General features: G+C 41.3%; 1 protein-coding gene across 4 annotated transcripts in view; it reads right to left on the reverse strand.

Annotated features, from left to right (window-relative positions):
• FNDC3B (fibronectin type III domain containing 3B) overlaps positions 1 to 25373 on the reverse strand; it is a 371941-nt gene that overhangs the window by 85035 nt on the left and 261533 nt on the right. For all 4 annotated transcript variants that reach the window (XM_039480204.2, XM_039480205.2, XM_074405435.1 and 1 more), the window contains exons 7-9: positions 21501 to 21559; positions 10692 to 10843; positions 7421 to 7480 (exon numbers count right to left, since the gene is read on the reverse strand). In XM_039480204.2, coding sequence (XP_039336138.1) covers positions 7421 to 7480; positions 10692 to 10843; positions 21501 to 21559 — 271 coding nt within the window. The remainder of the gene's footprint in view (positions 1 to 7420; positions 7481 to 10691; positions 10844 to 21500; positions 21560 to 25373) is intronic.

A 25373-nucleotide genomic window follows, 5' to 3' on the forward strand; every position in this document is an offset into this window, starting at 1 on the left:
AACTAATCCAACAGATAAGCTGCAAGAGAGAGAAGATGATCAAGGGAAAAATTAAAGGACTGAAATAAATTTAAGACATATCAACCAAACCACATATTCAGATCATGCTTGAATTTCAATTACAACAAACCAAAGACACAAACTCTTCATTTTTAGAACTGAGGAAACGGGAATAGTCCCTGGATTGTAAAGACACTTCAGGTGTGTGTGATGATGGTAATATAATTTATAGGTGAGATAATATGATGTCTGAACCTTGAAATTCATCAGGGTAGGGGAGGGGAAGTGAGAACACTGAGGTAATAAGAAGTGGGGTGATGAGAGTTCACTAACGATACACTGCGGACTATATAAAACATTTTCTGAAATAAAAATCTGAAAAAATTAAGCCTACACTGAAAAATATCTAGAGGTCTCTCATTTTAAAAACCAAAATTCTGGCTTCTCTTTAAAACTAGTTTTAGCAACACTTGGCTCACTTTTTTTTTTTTCTTTTTTTTCTTTTTTTTTTGAGATGGAGTCTTGCTCTGTCACCTAGGCTGGAGTGCAATGGTACAATCTTGGCTCACTGCAACCTCCACGTCCCAGGTTCAAGTGATTCTCCTGCCTCAGCCACCTGAGTAGCTGGGATTACAGGTACCTGCTGTCATGCCCAGTTACTTTTTATATTTTTGTAGAGATGGGGCTTCACCATCTTGGCCAGGCTGGTCTTGATCGCCTTATCTCAGGTGATCCACCCACCCCGGCCTCCCAAAGTGCTGAGATTACAGGCGTGAGCCACTGCACCCAGCCTCACGCAGCCCTCTTTCCTGTGTAGTAATAACGAATGAAATCTGAGAGCAGCTCCCCGCTTTCCATGGAGCAGGTGCTGAAGAGTTCACTGGAGTCCGCACCATTCTTACTGTCTCCTCAGCACTGAGACTGCTTTGCAGCTGACCCTTACCCAGTCCACGTTAGCTGTTTAGGTTTTCTGCCTCCACCAAGTAAGTATCTCGGTTTGCAATGACTGGGCATTTGCCTACAAATGCAGAATGATACTCAGGCAGATCAGGTTCTGGATGTTCACAAAAACAGCTGTCACCAAAAACCCATCTGGATAATAGAGCAGAGGGAGGGAGGCTGGCAGACAGCCTGTAAAGTACTAGCAGGACGCAGTCAGTTGTCTGGGGAGAAGTAAATTCGTCTTAGTAGAGTTCTTTGTTCTTTTTTTTTTTTTTTTTTTTAAATAAAGTGCCTTTATTTGTTTTTAGGTTTTGGGGTACATGTGAAGAACATGCAAGATTGTTGCAATAGGTACACACATGGCAGTGTGGCTGCCTCTCTCCCCTTCACCTATATCTGGCATTTCTCCCCATGCTATCTCACCCCAACTCCCCACCCCCCACTGTCCCTGCTCTATTTCCCCCCAACAGACCCCAGTGTGTAGTGCTCCCCTCCCTGTGTCCACGTGTTCTCATTGTTCAACACTCGCCTATGAGTGAGAACATGCGGTGTTTGATTTTATGCTCTTGTGTCAGTTTGCTGAGAATGATGGTTTCCAGGTTCATCCACGTCCCTACAAAAGCCACAAACTCATCGTTTTTGATGGCTGCATAATATTCCATGGTATATATGTGCCACATTTTCCCTGTCCAGTCTATCATCGATGGGCATTTGGGTTGGTTCCAGGTCTTTGCTATTGTAAACAGTGCTGCATTTTTAGTGGGATTCTTGGAGTCAGCAATCCATACCTCCTAGGCTGGAGAGTCATGACTGATGGAGACTCCTGGGGGCCAGGCTGGGAGGATGGCAGCGGGGATAAAGTAAAAGAACCTGATGCAGGTTAGAAATTTGATGTAGTTGACAACAGATAGTTGTCTGGGCCAGAGGGAGTTATTTTTCTTGCCTTTAATCTTAAACAATATTATGTTTAATTAAGGGTCAATACTTTTGACACATAAAATTTTGTCAGCAACGAAAAAAAGATCTATTTTACACGGCAATATACACATGCTGCATATAATACAAAAGACTTGGCACCATTACTTAAGTATCCCATGATTACATCCGTCAATTATAGTAGTTCAGTAAATGGACAGCAACTGACTGTAATTGTGACTAGCAACACTTTTACCAGTAACTTTTACAGAAAAGAAATATCTCTGCAAATGATGCTACATTTTAAAGAATACGGCAATATTTTTTTCCATAAATATCATCATACTGCAATGAGTTTTCCATAAATATCATCATGTAAAAGGAGAATCTGTAGAGTAGGGTCAGTTTCTTGGGTTAAATAAATCAGCAAACAGCTCAGTTTTTGTTGCATTTATCCCAAGAAAAGAAAACATTTTTCTAACAACGTAATTAATTTTGTTTTCACATTTGTTTCAGCTTAAATACCGGCTGAATGCTTAGGAAACAGGTGCTCCAAAAATTTCAGAAATACACCGCCAACTTTTCCTAGCACATCGTAACATACTAGGAGCCACAATTTCTGGTCAATAACATGTATTTCATAATCCTTCACTGTGCTTGTCAACCGTATTTTTGGAAATGTTTCATTGCATAATTTTTCTGGGAAATGTCATTATATGATATCATCTCTGGGCAACCTGTTTGCCAAATTGTTTAGGTGGATGACTAGAAAATTGCTTCAAAATTGTCATGAAATTGCTATCCATTCCATCACTCAACTCTTGATTATCCTAACACTGATAAAAATATATATTATTGACTCCCGCAGTAAAATGGTCATCTTAATGCCATCATTAATTATAAACTACCAATTAAAAGACGGATATACTTTTCTGGCAAATGCATACCCAGCATACATTTGTGTATGTATATGTATTTGTACAGATAACTGTACATATGTGTAAATGTTCATGTTTGTAAAGTTACATATTTTTATATGTATTTAAAATATAATGTAATTTATTTACATATTGGATTTTTCTCATTTCTCCCTCTTCCCCAGTACACAATCTCTCTGTCTCTGCCTGCCTGTCTGTCTGTCTGTCTCTCTCTCTCTCTCTCACACACACACACACACACACAAACACAGAGAGAGAGAGAGAGAGAGAGAGAGAGAGAGAGAGAGAGATTGAGATTTTCTATTAGTGGCTTTATACAATACATAACACAATACCCTTTACAGAAGCACTGAATAACCTTGACAGTTACAAATGGATTCCTTTGAAATATTGTATAAACATTAAACCAAATTAATTTGTGTTAAAAAATAGGGTAACAAGGCCGGGCACGGTGGCTCATGCCTGTAATCCCAGTACTTTGGGAGGCTGAGGCAGGCAGCTCACGAGGTCAGAAGATTGAGACCATCCTGGCAACATGGTGAAACCGTCTCTACTAAACTACAAAAAAATAAGCCATGTGAGGTGGTGCACACCTGTAGTCCTAGCTATTCAGGAGGCTGATGCATGAGAATCGCTTGAACCTGGGAGGCAGAGATTGCAGTGAGCCAAGATTGCGTCACTGCAGTCTAGCCTGGCAACAGAGTGAGAACCCGTCGCAAAAAAAAAAAAAAAAAAAGAATAGGATAACAAATATGTGTGTACCATAGAGGAGTAACATCTTCCTCGATCACCACTAGGAGTTTAGGAGAAAAAAAAAATACTGACTGAACAGAAGCGTAAGAATGACACACAAAAACTCACAGTAAAAAGTGGCAAAGAAGAAACATCTTTAAACCTGAAATGTCTTGGAATATAATTTTCCATGTGGAATCTGGCTCAAATGGCATGACAGATGCCAACTGAAGCAGCCACAGGCATGTGAGCTACACAGTACTATATCAACGATGTCACTATTCTCAACAAATTCCCAGTAACAGTGGGTTGGTGACAAGAGCTGTTCTGGCCTAGTAACTGAAGCCAAGTACCAGGCAGTTAAATGACAGGACTCCATGACTGAGACTGTCATTGAAAAAAAAAAAAGGTTTGTGCATCTGATGGGTGAACTCATGCAATACTACTAATATGGGGGTGTTGGAGGGGCAGAGGGAGTTAGAAATGAGAAAAAAACATTACATGAAGATATCAAGCTATCAACGTGAATAAGATAGACTCAGAGTGGCAAAATAAAAAGTAACAAGGAATATAAGAACAGAAGTCTAGGTGAGACTTCAGTACATAATTTAAGAAAGAAGTCTTACACTCTACTAGAGAGCAATTTGACCAGAGACTACTGCAGATCTTAATAAAAATATGCAATATTAAGAACTGGAAGAAAAAAATGTATCTTGCTTTGTGCTGCTGAAAGAAATATCTCAGTTTTCATAACTGGCTCTACAGACGTCCATCTCTTTCTACACTGGCAATGCACAAACAAATGGCAATGAATTAATTCATTTTTTTATTTCTTTAGAGACAAGATCTTGCTCTGTCGCCTAGGCTGGCATGCGGCAGCCATGATCAGGGCTCACTACAGCCTCAAGCTCCCTGGCTCAAGTGATCCTCTCACTTCAGCCTCCCGAGTAGCTGGGACTACAAGCATACATCCCCACACCCAGCTAATTTTTTATGTTTTGTAGAGACAGGGTCTCACTATGTTGCCCACACTGGTCTTGAACTCCTGGGCTCAAGTGATCCTCTTGCCTTGATCTCTCAAAATGCTGGTATTACAGGTGTGAGCCACTGCACCCAACCTAAGTATTCATTTTCCAGCTGTCAGTAGTAAAATTCTTCTGTAGTTGCTGTTATGAATATAGTGAAGAAACTATTTCTACACAGCCTTTTGAGGTCTTATAGGTGACTATTACGTTTAAAATATTTGAAGCCACGCCACATGATAAAAGCTTACATTCCCAGAACTAAGACTCAGAATGTTAACTACACTGTGAAAAAAAAAAAAGATTTTGCTCCTGTTTTCCGTGTCAAGTAAAACACATCATCATCTCAATAAAAATGTGAATGATAAGATCAAACAATAGACAGGTTCAAAGAACTTGCATCATTAAGTCCTTTTTTATTTTCAGAGCATGGAAAAACCACAACAAGCTGGAAAAACCAAAAGGTAACACTTATACATGACTTTACACGTCTCAAATAGACGTGCACATATATTTACTCTCATACGATCTTCCTGAGGCTGGTATTATCATCATTCTCATTTTATAAATGACAAAGGAAGGCCAAAGAAGTTTCAGTGGCTCGCTCAAGCACACACCCTTAGTAAATGACAGAGCCATGAACTCCATGTTGCAAGCCATGTCCACTATGCATAGCGCTGCCTCATCCCAGCAACTCAAGGCAGAGGAAGCGACATCTAAATAAGAGTTGCAAGTGTTAAGATTCTTCTCTAGCTTAAAAAAGACTGTAAAAGAAAAAAGAATGTATGATCTATATGGACTGTGCATTAGGCAGTGCACAAAGACTAAATCTGGACTATAGATATTTTTATGAGGGACTGACGTTGGGAACATACTAAAATTGGCCATCACCAAGGAGAGAGAACTTCCTATCTTTCTGGAAAGCAGAGAGGTAGGACCAATAATAGTCGGTGGCACACTAGGTTGTACATGTGTGGTGTCACGTGTGTGTCAAATGCGGAAAGCAAGGAGTCCCAAATGTGTCAGGAGAAAATCTAGACCCATGTCCTCTAGATGGTCACCACCTCGTGGCTACTATCCTGTTCCTTTTGGAGACTCCATTAACAATTCTATCTGCCCAGAAGCTCAAGATGTTCCTAGATCTTGCGGTAAAAATAGCTGATGAGCAAGTATTCTCAAATTTACCCTTTGTAATAAGAGTTTAAAAAAAAAAATGAATGGAATAACAGACAGGATGTTAAATAAAGGGAAGGCTCTTGATGGTATTTAAGTTTTTTAAAAAAGGTATTGTAAGCTCATGAATGGGCAGGAAATTAATAAAGTATACATTTAGTAACCACAGAAGCAATAAACTTAAAAGCACAGAGCAGAAAGAAACATAAGTTAACAATGAATAATAGATAACATTTACATGACTTTTACGTTTTCTCCTTTGCTGTTAAACTGACCATTTTGAAGAACGGTTAAACCATTCTTCTATTATTTTCTATTATTATCTTAGCTTCACAAATTACACAGATCTTTTTGTACACAGTGTGTGAAAAGTTCAATATGTTTGGGCAGAAGCTAATTGACCCAAAATCCAAAGTTTTGATTTAAACGGGAGGATACAGTTGCAACAGCGCTCATCTAAACAATGTGACAGCTAAGCAGATGTGCGCTTTATGCCTCCATACACAACAACTTGCTCTTACATACATTGCTTTAAACTTTTTTTTAAGAACTTATGCAGCTAATAAGATATTACATCCTCAACACACATCCTTGCTTTACTACCTTTTTGTTCTGAGAAAATTATGGCATAGCGTTCTACGTGACATGACCAAAGTTAAAACAGCCAGTTCATGGCAGAATCTGACTCGCACTCAAGCGTCCTGATAATTAATACATGTTCCTCCTACCTGACTACCTTGTCTCCAGCCCCATCCCAAAATCTTTAACTCAGGATGTGAATTAACCTTTGGAAAATATAATAATAGATGTATACTTCATGATTACAATTTTATTCTGCGATCTTTATGTACACAGATATAACTGAAAAAAGGAGAAAGACTCTGTTGTTGTACATCCAGTTAAATAAAATTACACTTTCTCGGGAACTTAAATAAAACGAAGACTAAACAAAATTTTTTTAATGTTATGGGTCATATTCAGACCTGCTTATTTGCAAATAAGCATCTTTAAATACTCAGATCTATCTTTAAATAATCAGATGGTCTCTCTAAAAATTCAGATAACACTTTCCTCCTTACAGATCTGTGGTTGGCTGGGTTTCTTCCTAAAATAAGCTAGCCCTACCTTCCAGAGTAGTCACAGTAGGGATTCCAGAAAAATCACAGTAGAGATCTCAGCCTACATATCAAAGCACAGGGGTTAACTGTTTTGCGAAATTGAATTAATTCTTGTCTGATATCATTTGATGCTTATATTCCTTGCCTTTTTCAAAATCTACTGGCTTTTAAGGTCTAACAGTGTACTTGCAACATGCAAAGGGCTTCTTCAGTCATTTGGTCTGAATATACAATTTATATGATGGTCTATAGGAAACACTGATATACCCATGATTAAAAAAAAAATTCATGTGTTTCATAGAAAGGAAATGTTGACAACACAGTCCAATAGACCTTAGAAGACCATGTAAAAATACTTTTAAAATGTTTAAAATGATTTTCAGTGTTTAACATCTACTTTTCTATTCACAGAAGCACTTCTGTGTCTTCCAATCACTATGCTTTTGAGAGTCAAACGAATGGCCCAAGACTCACGGTACTAAAACCTTCAGCAAGAAAGCAACATTCAGCAAAAACTTCAAAGGGGGAACATGCTTTACTTTAGCCACCAATACAGTTCGGCTCTTACATCCCAACTCACCTCACATGATAATCCGTTGCTGGTCTAAGATCTTTCAGGTTACATTCTAATTCTTCTCCACTGGAAAGAAAAAGCCTTCATTAGTTGCTAATACCAGTTTCAAAAGCAAATGAGATTTGGAATCTGGGTCTTCAGTAACGTACTGACAATAATTCATGGACTATGATGTCAGATCCCACCATAAACCAGAAATAAACTTTTTATTTGATATTATTATTTGTTCGGGACTAGAAAATTAGGCTCCTGTTAATGATGCCATCTTGGATCTGGAAAATGGTATGGTTAACTTACTAATAAAATTCTAAAAGAACTTTTCACTTCTTACAAGTAAATACATCAGAATAACTAAGTAAGCAAATGAATAAATGAACAAATGAATAAAAATTACCATACCAGCTGTTAACAGAAGGCACTTTCCACACTTAACTTGGCAGGAGCGTCAGCTATCTCAACTCTGGACTGTCTTGACAAAATCACAATCCCACTTCCTCACTTACCAACGCACCCAATAAATAGCTCTCATATAAAATAAAACCGTTTATAGCCTCAAAAGTTGCAAATGAACCTCAACATAAACAATGAGGTAGCAACAAACACAAAATGAGGAATGTTCCATTGAAAATGTTTAAAAAGGTGAGAGGTGTATATATGTGTGTGACTTATTTTGTATTCTTCAAAAATATAAGTATCATATAAGTGAAAGAAATACCATGGAAGTGTTCTGAATTAAAGAAGGCTAAAGAGACATGACAACAAAAGGCACGGTCTGACCCTAGACTAGATCCTGCACAGGAGCGGATGAAAACTGCTCAATTTTTCAAAGTAACAGGCATTAGTTAGACCAAGTGACAAAGCTGGAATATGGACAACAGATGAAAGTATTAGATCAATGTAAGTTTATGAAGTTGATAATTACACCACAGTTCTTTAAAAAAAAAAAAAAATCTCATTTGGCCAGGTGCGGTGGCTCACGCCTATAATCCCAGCACTTTGGGAGGCCAAGGGGGGTGGATCGTGAGGTCAAGAGATCGAAACCATCCTGGCCAACATAGTGAAACCCCATCTCTACAAAAACATACAAAAATTAGCTGGACGCGATAGTGCGCGCCTGTGGTCCCAGCTACTCGGGAGGCTGAGGCAGAATAATTGCTTGAATCCGGGTGATGGAGATTGCACTGAGCTGAGATCGCACCGCTGCACTACAGCCTGGCGCGTGGCGACAGAGCAAGACTCTGTCTCAAAAAAAAAAAATCTTATTTATAGAAAATATACTGAAATGTTCTGCAGGAAAGGACCGTTACATATAAAACTTAGGAGAAAAAAATATGGATTGAGGGCAGAAAGAGAGGAAGGAGTTCAAATGATAAAGCAGAGTGTCAAGTTAATAGCAAGTGAATCTGGGTATGGAGTATCCATGTATTCCTTGATTTCTCTATTTTTATGACATCTTTTTACTTTGACATTATTCCAAATAAAAGGCTTGTTTTTTTTTTAACCTGTGAACTGGAAGCTGTGTCCAGACCTTGCCTGAAGCTGTTGTTTGGCCTGTATTATATCTTTAAAATATCTTGGATTTGCTCCATTCGTTTAATAACAGGCAAGTTTACACAATAATTCAGATTTTCAGCATCGTTTGGAAAAACAAATCCAAAGAATCAGCAAATTTGGGCAACAATCGACCGAGGCTGAGTGGTGACTGCTTCCTTTCGATAGCAACAGGGGCACTTCCGCTCACCTCATTTTCAGCTTTCCACTTTTCTCATGTGTGTTACCCGCTGAGCCTCTCTGAACACTCGGGGCTCTAGCTCCTGCCACCAACGTTCATCTTGCACGGAAAGACTCTAACCACAGTTGTCCCTCAGCATACAAAAGGGGATCAGTACCAGGACCCCACCCCCACACAGCATAGACACACAGTGAACTTGGCCCTCCATATCCGAAGGTTTCATCTCCTGTGGATATTGTTCTGATCTGCATTGGTTGACAAGGAATCCGTGTGGAAGTAGATCCATGCAGCTCAGAGCTGTGTTGTTTAAGGGTCAATTGTCTATCTGTTCCTTGCTGGGCATGGGGGAGATGGCACTCTATTTCTTTAAAGCTGCTATTAATTCTGATTTTTCAGACTAGAATAAAACGGTGGTGGGCCACAGTTAGGAATATCCTAAATACGGTGGGGAATCCCTGGAGTGCTTTCAGAAGGGCAGTGATCTGGCCTGACTCTTGTTTCTACACTAAGTGGGCACAGGCTGTAGGAGAGCCAGAGCGGAGGGTGGAAGACCCCCAGGAGAGTCCCGAGGGCGTCCAGGGAAAAGACGGCGGAGGCCTCCCGGGCAGCAAGAGGAGGCCACAGCAGCCACAGGACTTCCGACCTTACCTCTGTCCCTCTTTCCTCGCCAGGAAGACGGCTGTCTGTGGAGCAAGAATTAGAAACAGGAAAGGGGACAGAGGGGTTTGTAGCACTGATGCAGCAGGGAAATACGAGAGAAAACCAACAGCTCTGGCAGACAAAGTGAGGAGTGTGTGACCACATTACCCTGGGCGTGGGCAGTCACTGCAGGGTCCACTCACAGGGAGGCCAAAGGAGCAGTGAAATCAAAACTGACTTTCTGCTTTCCTGCTCTGCAAACCTGAGCAGTGCCCAGTAATTACAAAGAAGAAAGACATGGCCCTCAAGTTTTTCTCACATGTGGAACACAGTTATATGTGGTTCGAATGGTCAATACCTGGAGTCCACAGGGCAGAAGGGCGAATCCCTTCTCTGTGAGCTAAACTTTTGACCATTTAAGGCACCTGGCCCAAAATGAAATGAAATGTTTTAAAGTCGTCTTTTATTACAGGCTAGAAAACTATTGTGGAAGAGATGAAGGAGGGTAAAACAGAAGGAAAACATAGATTGTAGAACTTTAACCGGCTACAAAAAGGTCTGGCTATAAAGCAGAAGAGGTAGCCTTATAATTGCCTAATGTATGCAAAAACTAAAAGTCATAATTGCCTCTGCCAGTAGACGTTCACAGAAAGTTTTCATTAATTACAGACAGCAAATGCAACCAAGTGATGTATTTCACCCATACCAAATGGCTCTACGCTGCTCATTTCCAAAAAAGAATTACTCTGGACACAACGAATTCTCAGCATTGTCATCATTACTGAATCTTAGAATGAGCGAAAAGCGAATTTGCCAAGCCTGTACAGCTTGCCTCTTTTCTATCTTCCTCGACAACTCCAATTTTACAGTTAAGCAGCAAAGAAAGATAACAGAAACATACACAACCTGTAAATTATCTTGTATTTCCCGTCTCGTCCTTTGTCTGATAAGGCAACCTCGTAACTGTAGGGGAAGGAAAGACCACTGTGGGGTCCACAGGAAAGTCCAACAGGGGGAGCCCAGGACAACACAACTGCTCTCGCCTGAATATTAGAAACCTGAGGAAGAAAAACAGGGGGCAAGAGTATTCTCATCAATTTTACATTTTCTTAATTATTAGCAGTGGCATAAAACTGGCTCACAGTTAATCCGAGGCAAATGAGTTTAATTACAATGAAAGACATCTTATATGGTGCTCTCTTGCAAAGTCTCGGTGTCCCAAACATGGTTCTTGCACCAACTGTCCTTACAATGCCGACCTTCACCCAGATCCAGTGCAGTTTGCCTTCTGTCCTCCGTAAAGTAACGTCATGCGAGGAAACTTTTTTTAATGTAAGTAAAAAGCTGAATGTAAGATTTCTACATGATGTGGGAGAAGTCATACTCATAGATACCCTGATCTGGTTTCAAGTCTTGCGTGGTGTCAAATCATTCTTTAAAACTAATACCTTTCAAACGAAACCTTGAAGTCCTGCAGATTCCCAGGAGAAGCCAATGGAGGGAGAACTGGAACAAGGGCCCGGGCTGACGTGGGATTAAAATCTGTGTCGAAGTGGGGATGTCTCTCACCTCTCTGAGCTCTGCTTTTCTACTTTCGGTTTAGCTTCTGCTTCAGACATCATTTGAACCGAAGACTCTGGGACTTAAAATAGCCAGAATCTTCCTAAAATACTAGTCTGAGCCATGTCCTACAAAATCTACACCATCTTCCAGAGGTCTTTAGGAAGACTAAGCCCTGGCTGGCCACAGCTGTAAACTGTTTATGGACAGAGCCTGTATGGGCTTCCTTCCCGGGACGGTTTGGGTTTGTGTCCCTGCCCAAGGCGCATGTGGAATTGTAATCCCCAGTATTGGAGGAGGGGCCCGGTGGGAGGTGACTGCATCACTGGGGCGGACTTCCCCCGTCAGATCTAGCTGTTTAAAAGCGTGTGGTGGTGGCTCTTCCCCATTCTCTTTCTCCTTTTCAGGCAGTGAAAGACATGCCTGCTCCCCCTTTTCTTCCGCCGTGATGGTAAGTTTCCTGAGGCCTTCCCAGCCATGCTTCCTGCACAGCCTGCGGAAGCATGAGTCAATTACATCTCTTTTCTTTATAAATTACCCAGTCTCACGTAGTTCTTTATAGCACTGTGAAAACAGGCTAATACACTTCCCTTCTCTGTCTCAGTTCCCTTGTCTCCAACCAGGGCTTCCTGGGTCACATTCTCACTATTTGCACTCCAATCTTTGTTTTAGAGCCCTTTTCTGGAGAAACCCAAACTAAAATATGATCTAATTATTCAAAATAAATCTAAGGACAAAATTTTAATGTTGTAACTTTCTAAAGGCTCTTCTATTGCTATCTGACAGCATATTAAACACAAACAAGGCTTTAATACAGATGCCAAAGCTTAATGTTCACAAAGACTTTATAGCTGTAGATTATTAGGCCTTAGATGCAGACCAGTAAGCTGTTCAGTCCCTTTTTTTTACCTCCTTCTATTTTTGTCACTATCTGATCTATATAAAGGTTATTAGAATCATTAAGTACTTGAAATACAAACAATGAAGATGGAAAATTAACATAGAGTCTCTCTTCAGCTGTCCTTCACTGCATTTTTAGTGACATCACTCCACACTATTTGTTCCATATAAATCGAGCATCATGATATATTGAGCCAATTATTTAGTCAGATTCCTGCCCATCCTTCAAGACCCCAGCCTGGCCTCACTACCTCCCAGTAGGCTTCTCTAAATTATCAGCTCCTCTGTGTCCTACAGAACCTTGTGAATTTTGCTATAATTGCTAATCACGTTACGGCCTTTGTCTACCTTCCTTGGACCTTGAGACTCCCTCAGGACAGAATTCAAGTCATATTCAACTGTGATCAGTGGTTGCTTAGTATATATACTTGTTGAATAAAAAATTAAAGGAAATAATATAGTTGAGTTTCGGACACAGGCAACACAGAAGATGGCAGGCTTTTATTTACACATCTCTTTAAAACATCTGAGAAGACTGCTACAGACTCAAACTCCACCCTTCTTGCTGTGGCTCCACACTAGGGGCTCCTCTTCTGCACCCCTGTGACCTATCTGCCCCACGACGCTGTGACTGCCCCTCCGGAGTGCTGGCCTCTCTTACGCCCTCTCTTATTACACTCCTGTGACTTCGTTTTTGACTCTCCTACTTCCTTGGCTTTAACCAACTTCTTTCTGACCCAGTTCAAATGCTGCCTCTTGGTTTATTCATTGAATGGTCATACCTCACCCTGGGAGGGGCTGTGGACACAAAAGATGATTAAGGTATGATCTTTGGCCTCGAGGAGCCCCAACCTGTTGAAAAGAGTCAGGTACATGAGGGGCTTCATGGCAGATATACTGACCACAGAGGGACTCTTAAGTGTCCTGAGACTGATTCTGGACAGGTTTCTGTACTGTCTGCACTGCCAGATTCAGTCACTCCTCTTTGAATTTTCTGTCCCTGCATTCGGTGCTTATTACATTACACCAAGCATTACTTGGTTATCTGCGTGTTGTTTTTCTACGTAGATTTAAAGACAGCATTTCTAACGTGCAACGGTGTATCTGCTGAATTCCTTCATGGACCATTAAAGAGTAATCCTGAGGTATTGGGTATTATATCTGATTTTTAATGTGGGACATATTTTGTTACAAAGAGTTTGGTTTCTGGAAAAAGAGGAGGCTCATTAGGTACTTACTGGAAAACACTCAGCCAAGGTGATAAGTGGCTGCTTTGCACCCAAGAAAACAGAATATAGTAACACCGATTCTATGAATGGTAGTGTAAAATAGTACCATGTCTCAGAACAGCTCAAATGCCAACATTCTAGATACCAAAGAAATATCCATAAAGACACATCCCTTTACACTCTACCTTTTATGTCAGCTATTACAACTTTCCTTTTTTTCCTTAGGACTTGGTTAAATTATTAGTTAAATGAACAGAGATATACAACACTTGAAGCATCAACTAAAATAACATTCGCTTTTTCCCCAGAGTCCCCAAGCAAGCCTTCAGGATGCATACTGTCACTGGCATGCAATGCAGGTGTTGGTGGAAACACGTTCTTCCAATATGCCATCCTACCAGAAAGGTAGCTTGAGGACTCGGCATCATTCTCAAAGGACAGCGGTTTCTGTGAATTCTCTCCTTGATCTAAGCAGCCTGACACCCAGATGGTGATGATGTTCTGGGGCCAGTCCTCCCTGCTCTCTCCCTTTCTCTGACTTTTACCCTGAGGTTCCCCCCTTGTTTAGGCAATGGAATCAGCAGAAAAAGAGCACTTGGTCTCCATGAGGACTTGGAACTTGTTTCCATGTAAGGTGGATTCCAGAAAACGACATGCTGTCTTTCAAGAGGATGTCACTTGAAGGTGAATTCTCAGCACTAGACATACTTACTCCAAGTGTCCTTGGAAGTAATGCTTTAATGAGAGATTTGGAACTCTAGGAACTCTATCTGGGTTCATGCCTATTTCAGAGCAACAAGAGTCATAAATGACCTTCATGTTGCAAGTCTCCCTCCGTGTGCTGAAACTTTGCCAGCAGTGACCACCGAAATTAACTAGGCCATGGCTAATCTGATCATCACAGTGATCACCATGGCTGTTGCTCCACTCACTTCTCAAAAAACTTTAGAAGCCATAAAATTAACAGACTTCCTGACGTTTAATCAACCTACCATAACTAGAAAGTCAATCTCCGAGGCCTGGTGTGGTGGCTCACGCCTGTAATCCCAGCGCTTTGGGAGGCCAAGGCAGGCAGATCACGAGGTCAGGAAATCGAGACCATCCTGGCCAACATGGTAAAACCCCATCTCTACTAAAATACAAAAAATTAGCCAGGTGTGGTGGCACAGGCCTGTAGTACCAGCGACTCAGGAGAAGTACCAGCGACTTGGGAGGCTGAGGCAGGGAAATCACTGAACCTGGAAGAGAGAGTCTGCAGTGAGCGAAGATCACCCCACTGCACTCCAGCCTTGTGACAGAGCAAGACTCTGCCTCAAAAAAAAAAAAAAAAAAAAAAAAAAAAAAAAAAAAAAAAGGCGATCTCCTTTGTAATAGTGATGAAAAGTGGCAATTTCTAGTTATAAAATTACTGGAAAAGGTGCAATCCGACATTTGTTTCTGCACCAGTGGTATAAAAGGATCTATTGTATAGGTTACTAGTGTAAGTCTGCGTATAAATTATTTAAACTAAACTGCTTTTGAGCACCTTGAAGCACTCATAAAATTACTTCTTACTTCTAAATGGTCACATTCTGATTAGAAATCACTCTTGTCTGTTTATTAAATGTAGATCCCAACATAAAAGCAGTTGTTCTGTTTGTGTGTATATAAGGAGATAAACTGCATTATCCTGTAGTTACTTGATATGTAATCCATAGCTTTCCTTCTCCTTGTACCTTCTCTCCTGCTCATCCTTCTCTCCTGTAAAATTTTCCATTTTTATGCTCATATTTTATTATTATGCAAATGATAGTACTTGGATTAGAAACACCATTTACTCTCATAGTTACTAAATCCTTTCTCTCTTGTTCAAAAATATTTCCTCGTACATTGGTAGCTTCTAAATTTGGTCTGGCCTTTGGATTTAACTATGTGGGAGGCCTACTGATCTAATTAAAGAGTACAGTAAGGAAATATTACCACACAAATACTGGCTTCACTTCTAAAGTATCATCATGAGAAACACCACCACAAAGAAAAATAAATGAAAAAGGAAAACGTCAAAGAAAAAGGATACTCAGATCTAAGAATTTCAGAATCATCTGTTTTTATGATTCTTTAAGTGCTAAGAGCTGCCTATCTGCTCCCAGATGCACTGCTGTTTATCTTTCAAGGGATTGCTTCTGGCAGGGGAAGTGTTCCTCGCAGGTCAGTTTACTCACTTCGGGAACCGACAAATCAATTGTTTCAACAAGCTAAACATTTGCGGATGGAAACAATGCAGAACCACAATTCCAAGTTATATTATTTATATCCTGAAGATAAACAGCCCACCAGTCTATGGGACACTACGTCTAGCAACACCACGAGAGAAAGTCAGACCACATTAGGTTCGAGATGACTGACTAATAATTCTTAAGCCACTCAGAGCAATATCGGGCTTATTGCTCTGTTATGGTGGAAGCTACACCAGTGAAGTCCTCATAGCATCTACTGTTCTAGTCCCAAGATAAACACCTAGTATATTTGTACATCACTTTAATAAAATTGAAATGAAGGTAAATATTTGGATCTTTATAATAGCTGGGTCTCTGAAGAGTCAAAGACTTGCTTGGCCAGGCACGGCGGCTCATGCCTGTAAATTCCAGCACTTTGGGAGGACGAGGTAGGCAGATCACTTGAGGTCAGAAGTTCAAAACCAGCCTGGCCAACATGGTGAAACTCCGTCTCTACTAAAATCAAAAATTAGCTGGGCGTGGTGGTGCATGTCTATAGTTCCAGCTATTGGGGAGGCTGAGGCAGGAAAACTGTTTGAACCTGGAACGGAGGTTGCAATGAGCTGAGATCACGCCACTGAACTCCAGCCTGGCGACAGAGTGAGACTCAGTCTCCCCCCAAGAAAAAAAAAAAAAAAAGACTTGTTCAATTCAGGGTGCCCAAAGTTCTAGAAAGATGACTGGAATCCACAGGTATTATGTATTGTTCTGCATCTAAATAAAATCATCTGCAAAATCTCAAAGAAAAACATTACACCTATTATTTAGAGGTGCTACCACTTGTGGCTGAAAGGAACAAGATATTAAACAATCCTTTTTGCAACTGGGTGCCCAACTTTCCACGGCTCTGCTTCTTTATCTGTCAGATGGCCTGATACCTCTCCTTCCCATGCAGGGCACAGAAACTTCACTTTTGCTTAGTGATATGCTACAAACTATAAATACTGCATTCCAAGTATTTCGTCAATAGTAATACTTTACTTCTCAGATAGTCCCAGGTGGTGTTTCTACCTTTCAAAGATGAGGAAACTGAGGCACAAGGAAATGATGTAACTTACCCAGGGTCACAAAGACAGCTAATAGCCATGCCAAGTCCCAACCCTGAGTGCCAGATTGCAACGCACAGGCCTTCTCTCTGCCTCGTACTCTGGCGGAAGTGCATCCTGAGACTGGTCAGGTGCCAAGTGCTTATCCCACCTGTGAGAACTCAGCTAAAGCCACACAGCTCTTCAGCAAGCATCTGTTAAGGGTTTGCTATGTGCCAAGGACAGTGCTAGGTATTAGGAGCAAAAAGTTAAATAACACACAATCACAAACACGAACTTCAGAAAGAAAAAGCTTACGAAGAGGAGAGAAACTGCATTAACAACTAACTAACTGGGCTGGGAGGAAACAGCGGACTGCCTCAGACGAGAACATTTATAAGGATAGAAAGGGGAGTATGGAGGCCCCCAAAGATGTCCACTTCCTAGTCCTTGGAACTTAAGGATACATCACCTTACATGACAAAAGGGACTTTGAAGATGTGACTAAGTTAAGGCTCTCACGAAGGGGAGGCTTAACTTGGATTATCTGGATGGGCCCAGCATAATCACAGGGGTCCTTGTAACTGAAAGAGGGAGGCAGGACAGTCAGAGACACGCAAGTAACAATGGAAGCAGAAGCTGGAGGAATATGACTGCTGACTTGGAAGACAGAGCCAAGGGATGCAGGCTGCCTTTAGAAACTGGAAAAGGCAAGAAAACACATCAGGTCCCAAAGCCTCCAGAAAGAAATGCAGCCCTATCAACGCCTGGGTTACAGCCTAGCCAGAGACATGGTGGGCTTTCTGGCCTCTAGACCTTTATGATGATAAATCTGTACTGTTTTAGGCCATTCAATTTGTGGTAAATTGTTACAGCAGCAATAGGAAACACATAGGTGGAGAGAAGGAGAAGTTATTTTAGTCATGTGCAAAAGCAGGAGGTGTGAACAAGCATGGCACTCATCATACGAACTCCTCTTGCCTGGTGTGCCTTCCACCCAGGCAACCCAGATATACTCACAGTGCCATCCAGAGAACCAGACATGGAGGGTGGTCAGCACCAACCACTGCCCACACGCTGGCAAAGCAACTGTGTCCAGAGATGCCCACTCCCCATCAGGTGATTTTCATCAAACTGCTTAAAAGGTAGGGTGTAGTATTTTGGCAAGTTCAAGTCTTGCTGCTAAAAAGAGCATGAGGTGGCTCAGGCCTACAATTCCAGCACTTTGGGAGGCTGAGGCGGGTGGATCACGAGGTCAAGAGATCGAGACCATCCTGGTCAACGTGGTGAAACCCCGTCTCTACTAAAAGTACAAAAAATTAGCTGGGCATAGTGGCGCGTGCCTGTAATCCCAGCTACTCGGGAGGCTGAGGCAGGAGAATTGCCTGAACCCAGGAGGCGGAGGTTGCGGTGAGCCGAGATCGCGCCATTGCACTCCAGCCTGGGTAACGAGAGCGAAACTCCATCAAAAAAAAAAAAAAAAAAAAAAAAAAGAGGATGAGATATAAAAAATGCTTATCTACAGATCTTTAATGACTCTAGAATGTGTTAACTATCTTGAGGCTTTGTTTCTACTCACCTCCAGAAAGTTTTTCAACCTGCCTTTTCCAAACCTAGAAAGATAATGTGCTGCTTATGCTGTAGAATTAATAACTCCAGCTTCATAGGACTAAGGAAACTTTTGGGCTGCACTGACTGTATCTGTACCTATCGATGCCATGCTGATACGGAAATGTTATCTTTTGACTGAATTTCTCACCCACAAGCCACTTCAAAGGTTTGGAGGAGAATTATGAGACAGGATGGAATTCAGTTAAGCTGGTTAGCCCCGCAGACAGGCTGCACCTGAGTGAATTCGCCAGGTCCGGGCCCTGCCCAGCCACTCAGACAATCCAGCAGGTATTCCACTTGCATGTCAAACTATGACTCATGGAATCAAATATATACAATCAGATTGCCAGTTCATTGATTCATAATGAGAAACAGAAGTATTTGGTAGATCAGACAGTACTGTCAACCTGCTTCACATACTTTTTCTCTGTGGGCAATAAGGAAGCCACATTCTCAAAAGGCTACTAGGTGGGCATTGAATGAAAACAAGGGGAGTTACGTACATGATTCAAGGGCCTAACGGCACTAGGCTCTGAGAAGCCCGCTCTCTATGAGGGGTAATGAACAGCCTGGCCAGGCTGTCACGGGTTGAGCTAACATCTGTGTGTTGCTGTAGCCAAGTAATCCTTGTCTCCAAATGATAGAGACACAAGTTCTCAGATGACACTCTTACCCTATTACATTTTACAACGCAGCTGCTTATGAAAAGCCTATTACCCTGCCCTAAAGCCTCTAAAGATTAAATGCCTAATAAATACTGAATCAAAAAAAAAAAAAAAAAAAGGACCAATGAATCTAAATATGGCTTTTATCTTGCTACAGCCATATCACCCTCAAGAAACAAAGATACTGTCACTTCTTCAGGAAAGCAGTGACTAGGCCTATCTGAGGAAAAGCACTGTGTGTGCATAAACACGATTAAGAAACGACTATCAAGTTCTGAAACTTAAATTTGGGACCACGAGTTAGCCCATTGCTTGGCCCTCTCTCTCTCTGATTATGACTCCTCTGTTTTTCTCACGGATTTTACTTCTTTCTACTACACTATAAACATAAGCTTTTTCCATGATCCTGCCCTCACACCACCCCCATCTGCAAAGCTATCATCCAATCCTAAAGCGTCAAGTATCATTCCTATGCATGTCATCTCCCTGTCTTATATCTTGCTCCTCCTCTCCTCAGCATTGACCTACCAGACATCTGTGACTGTCCGCTGTATCTATCTTTCCAGATTCCCTGACAGTGAAACAAAACTCCGCATGTCCAAGAATGGCACTGAAGATATAAAAAAGACAAAGACATGAACCTGTTGTAGAGATTATTGGGAAAGACACAGGAACAAGTAAATGCAGTACAGTGTATTAAATATGATAGCAGAAGTCCACGAAGAGCACAGCAAAGCTGGGGGTAGTAGTAGTACTGTTATATGTAAATTTTTGGTGCCACAAAAGTAGTAGCACTTGAATATAAATTTTCTCAGCAAGGCAATTTACTTCCATAGAAGGGTGTGTCTCACAGATGGGGCAACGGCGAGCACACATCTGGACAAAGGAGGAGAAGGGGTTCTTATTCCTGATGCAGGTAGCCCCTACTGCTGTGTTGTTCCCCTATTGGCCAGGGTTAGACTGCACAGTCTAAGCTAATTCTGATTGGCTATTTGAGAACAGGGGTATGAGCCGGAGTGGTGGGGTGGGGTAGTTTGGCGGAAAGGATGGTTACAGAACAGGTCAGAGCAGGCGACCAGGGCTGACTCAGGTCAAAGCAGGTGACCAGGGGAACAAATGTGAACTACTGACTAGAACTGGCGATGTTTACTGAAACTAGAGGCAAGGGGTGAAGAGAACCAGGAAGTTAAACTTTAAAATGGAGAATTAACGAATAAAAGAGCTGAACATACTGACATACCGATTCTTTGAAGAGAAACTTGGTACGCAGTGTATCTAACAGAACCAGCGGTACTAACTAAGCTCAACGAGGAGCCCCCCCCTTGATGGGCATGGACAGTCATCAGAGAGGTGTCTTAGAGGAAGCAATTCCTGAGAAGAGGCATCTAAACCCAAAAGCCCAGTTATCCTCAACATTTGATATCTATTATAATAGGTCACAGTGCCATATTCTATGTCTACGATGGCTCTAGTATCTGTCCCCTGCTTCCTGCCACACAGATGTCACCACCCTAATTCTGACTCCCACAGCCTTTCACCAGGACTACGGTAGTAGATTCTAACACTTCTCTCCCAGCATCTACCTTCTTCTCACTCCAACTCATCTGCCAAACTGTTTGATCATTCCAAAAATGCAGCCTTGATTATATAACTTCTTAGCTCAACAATCCCCAGTGGCAGCCTGCTCCCCACCAAAGCACAGACTCCCCGCTAGCAGCAACACCCCATTCCTCTACCTACAAGTGCCCCATTATGCCTGTCCTTCAACACACCTCATGCTTATAGGTTGTCAAACTCAACTATGTACCCCGAGGCATGTTTGGACTCTTCTGTTAAAAAGCCTCAGTATTTGAAACACATGCAGAATCAAGGTTTTCCAACTCAGCTAGAAAATACTCAAAAGACCTTTGGCTCTCTAATCTCAGATGAAAGGGTGAATCAACATTCTGAATTTTTCACTTGGATTTCAAAGCACCTGGCAAAATCAAAACCTCACCACTCTTACCATTTTTTTTTCCTTCCATTGCACCCAATGTTCTGAACTTATTTTTCACAATTAATATTTAAATATCTTTTGGAAGTTTACTTGGAAAAATACTTGGAATTACTGAGGTTTTCAAAAATTATTATTACATGAATACAGGTTAAAAAAAAAAAAGAAAAAACTACCAAAAGAAACTTGTTCTGTAGACTGAAAAGAGAGGAAAAAAAGAATCTTTGGAAAGAAAATCTAATTGCATTTAGAATACCTAAATAAAGAAGACATTTCAGTGGATTATGACTACACACAGACGGCCACTGTTCTACGTCTCATGCTCCATTAGAAACTGAACTGAATACTATTTCATAGTTGATAAATAATATGCAAAGGGAAGGAGCCCTTCTGCTTACCTACTGTGTGGTGGGGAAAAAAGCACATTTGAAATACTTTAAAAAGCGTCATTTACGCTGAGAAATCCAGAAGACATACCTGTGGCTTCTCTATTCCCGAAAGAATGTCTTGCACCCTCTTTACTTCCAACTCATATTCTGCATTGCAAAAAAAGAAAAAAGAAGAAAACAATATCATTAGAAGGCAGTAAGGCTGTCAAGTTCCTTCCCCAAGGCCTTTCAACTAGAGCTATCTATCATTAAATCAGTTGCTTGTTATCATAAATTTTTGGTATTACAAATGTTACCAGGAAAATCAGAAATGAGGATGTCTTTGGGGAATGGAATCTCACTGTGGTTTGCCGACTTGCCACTGTATAGTTTTAAGTGTTCACGGTGTTAATGAGCTTATCACAGGGTTCCATTTTACATTTAAGAATTTAACAGGCAACAGAGAATAAAGGGTCCTAACAAAGAAGAAAGGGTCCTGAAGTGGAGGGAGCAACGTAGCTGGAAATAGAGAAATAAGATGAGGTTGAAGAGACAATGGTTAGTCCATTCAGGGCTCTGAGCTCAAATTTTTGAGTTGTATGTTTATTTATTTACTTCTTAAGTTCCAGTGTTTAAGTTTGATGGGCAGCCACTGGAGTGTTTAAGAAAAGGGACAGATAGGATCTTCTTTTGAGCTTGAAGAGATCTGCTTGTCTTCTGTGTGAACAATGGATATACAGAAGGTAAGCAAGGGAGCAGAAAGATCAGTCAGTGGGTTGCTGCAATGGCCATGGCATATAAAATGGAGCTGGCCTGGGCTAGAGCTGAGAGTAGAGATGGTGAGACAGGACTAGTTTTGGAGGTATGGGTGCTGAAGGACTGAATGTAATGGGTAAGGGTGAGGAAACGTGGCATACCAAGGATAATTCCTAGTTTTTGGCTTGCTCAACTGGATGGATGATGGTACCTTTTAGCAAGATGAGAGGCATGGGCATGTTTTTGGGGTGGGACAATAATTAGGTTTTAGAAACGAAAGGAGAATGGTGCTTGGAGAAGAGAGTATGAGGTGAGAGGGATGGGTACAAAAAAAGATAAGTGACAGAGCTTAAGAATCTGCAGTTTGCTAGAGATCTTCTTGATTTTCACGGTGGGCTTGATGGAATCTAATTTTGAGTTTAGAGTAGACTCCATTTAACATAGTTTATGAGCTAAATGTTAGCGAGATATGATCACCAAGATGTATGTCCCTGCCCCCAAGATATTTCCGGTCTCCTGGAGGGGAGGTAGGGAGAGTAAAACCAAACAGGTAATTGCTGTGCCTTGTGATGGGTGCTATCGTAAAGGTAACCCAAAAGAGGGCGTTCGAGATGGTTTTCCAGGAAGCAGCATTTAGCTGAGCCCTGTGTGCAATTAGCAGGCGCTTGGAAGGGAAGGGGGATGTGGACGTAGGGAGTGAGCGATGGGTTAATACGCCCAGCTCTGCACAGACCTGTTTGTCCTCATTGTTCAGGTTGAAACGTCACCTTTCCAAAAAATCTTTCCTTAACTGACTTTAATGACAGCCTCATTTCTGTCACTCTTATATCCTATTTCCTCATCAATTATCAAAATCTGAAATGAATTACCTGGCTTATTTGTTCTTTTGCTTATTTCTGGTCTTCCCTACTACCAAACACAAGATTGAGGAAGACAGAGACACCACAGGGTCTGGAGTTGGCAATTTTTTTCCTAAAGAATCAAATAGTCTAAAAACGTTGTGAGCCACATACAGGTCTCTCGCATATTACTGGTTTTTGTGGTTGTTGTTGTTTTCATAAAGCATTAAAACTTTAACAACGTCTTAGTTTGTGACCATACAAAAGCCGGCTACAGGGAGGCTACACTTCAAGGTCCTCTGCTGAGGACACAGTCACCATTTACCACAGCACCCAGCACAGGCCCTACTTCCGCAGAGCTCAACAGACGCGTCTCGACTAAGTAAACGAACCATGTCTATTTAAAATAACAAAAACTTCTAGCTGGCACTACTCCCAATCTTTAGAAGCATTTGCTCCTTATTTTTTTCCTGTTGCGGTCTGTTTAGTAGGACATGCTATCTTTATTGCAGTGAGGAAAACAATGGGCTGGTGGCAGCATCATGATTTTGAAAACTGCAGCCTTTTAAAAGAAAACCCACATTCAAAAAACCAAATGTCACAAGCTCGTTTATAATTATGCATTCATGTTAAGATATAAATTGTGTCCATAAATCAAAAGTGGACACACCCTCACATTTTCTGAAAGCCCCTGCGAAGTCAACCGTAAATATTATACAATCTCAAAAGTTAACTGTTGTTAAAAAAAAAAAAATCAAAACAAAAGCATAGTCACAATAAATGAACTGGTTCCATTGTTAAAGATAAAATTTTCACAGTTTCTGGTTATTCGAGAATTTGAAGGAACCCATGGTTTCAAACACTCACATAGCTATGTTCAAACAACCAGCTAAAGGAGATTAACTGTTTCCTTCTGCTGTGAAGAATGCATTTTATTGTCTTAGAAAGGTAACAAGACAGACTCTACGTTTGTAGTAATAAAAGTTTAGACTAAAACAGGAACGATCACCTACTCAACACAGAAAGGGAAGAATTACAGAGATCTGTAAATAGAACACTCTCAGGACTATGCACTAGAAATATGCTATAAAAGAACAGGGAGTTAAAACAGGACGCTTTGTCCCACAAAACTGGAAAGCCCCCTCACACCTTGCTTTCAAATAGATGACAGAAGAAATGGTTATGCTTTGAACAGAAAAAAAGAAAAAAAACAGGGAAAGAGGCTAGATTAAAAGGAAAAAAAAAAAAAAGCTGTCCAAAATCAAAAAGAATGTGTTTCAGGTGAGAGCCAGAAATACAAGTGAAAAGTCCTCCTGAGATAAAAACAACTTCCAACCAGAGGTCAGGACTTTCCTTGTCTGTTGGCCTTTCATTACAATAATAAAAACTGACATTTCCTGAGTGCCTACATACATGCGGGTCTATGCATCATCACCTTGCTAATTTTTACGATGTCCCCTGCAAGATGGACACACTCTGCTCCTCTTCCCGGTGGTGGGTAGGAATTTAGGTCTACTTAGCTCATCACGGTTCTCATCTCTGGTGCTCGGCACACTACCTGTAGGTGTCATTGTTGACGAGGACATGACGATAAGGAACCAATGAGGAAACTGAGGCTCAGAGAGTAGATGTGATTTCTCCAGGGCCGAAAGTCTAATACATGGTCCCAAAGCAAGGAGAACCTTTGACTGTTATCATGGTGAATTATAGAGACCTGGGGATCACGAGGGACAGGACACTGAGTAAGAAAACACGGGGTTGACACTGGCAGGGTGCTGGCCTCGAGGTGGATGGGAAAAGAGAAGGCAGCACAGGAGACCTGCTCTGACCTACCGCGAGGCTTACGTTGGTTTCCTTGTTTGCTTTTAATTTAGAAAAGGCTGCCAAACGAATAGAGCAAAGGCCACGTATCTGCGGGGAACATACAGGAGAAAAGGAAGAATTTAAAAAGTGGGCCTTGAATGGAGCCAAAGAAAGGATTCCGAGAAGATCAAAACTAAAAACGGCAGGGCCTGGGGAGGGAAGGCGGTGGCAAAGCAGTCACCGCCCTGTCGCGTCTGGTCACGACCCCATCATCTCAGGAGAAACGTGGTACCAGAGCTAGATGGCATTCCGTCTTCTGTCACGCTCCTAATTGTAACTATGGGAAAAAAGAGAGGAAACGGCACTTCCAGCACGTTTGTTTAATGCTTTTCCATTTGTGCTGCCACAGGCCAAGAAGGAAAAGGTAAATAAAACCCGGGCACACCATTTGCAGCAAACAAGAGTAAAAATAAAATCTGTTTTAAAGTGACAGTTACTTACCACATGAAAAATAAACTCTTGCATGAAAGCTAACAGTCTGGTATGAAAATGTCAAAATTCACAACGCTACGACCTGAATCACT

The sequence above is a fragment of the Saimiri boliviensis genome, chromosome 9 (genome assembly GCF_048565385.1).
Source record: "Saimiri boliviensis isolate mSaiBol1 chromosome 9, mSaiBol1.pri, whole genome shotgun sequence".
Taxonomy (NCBI): Eukaryota; Metazoa; Chordata; class Mammalia; order Primates; family Cebidae; genus Saimiri; species Saimiri boliviensis.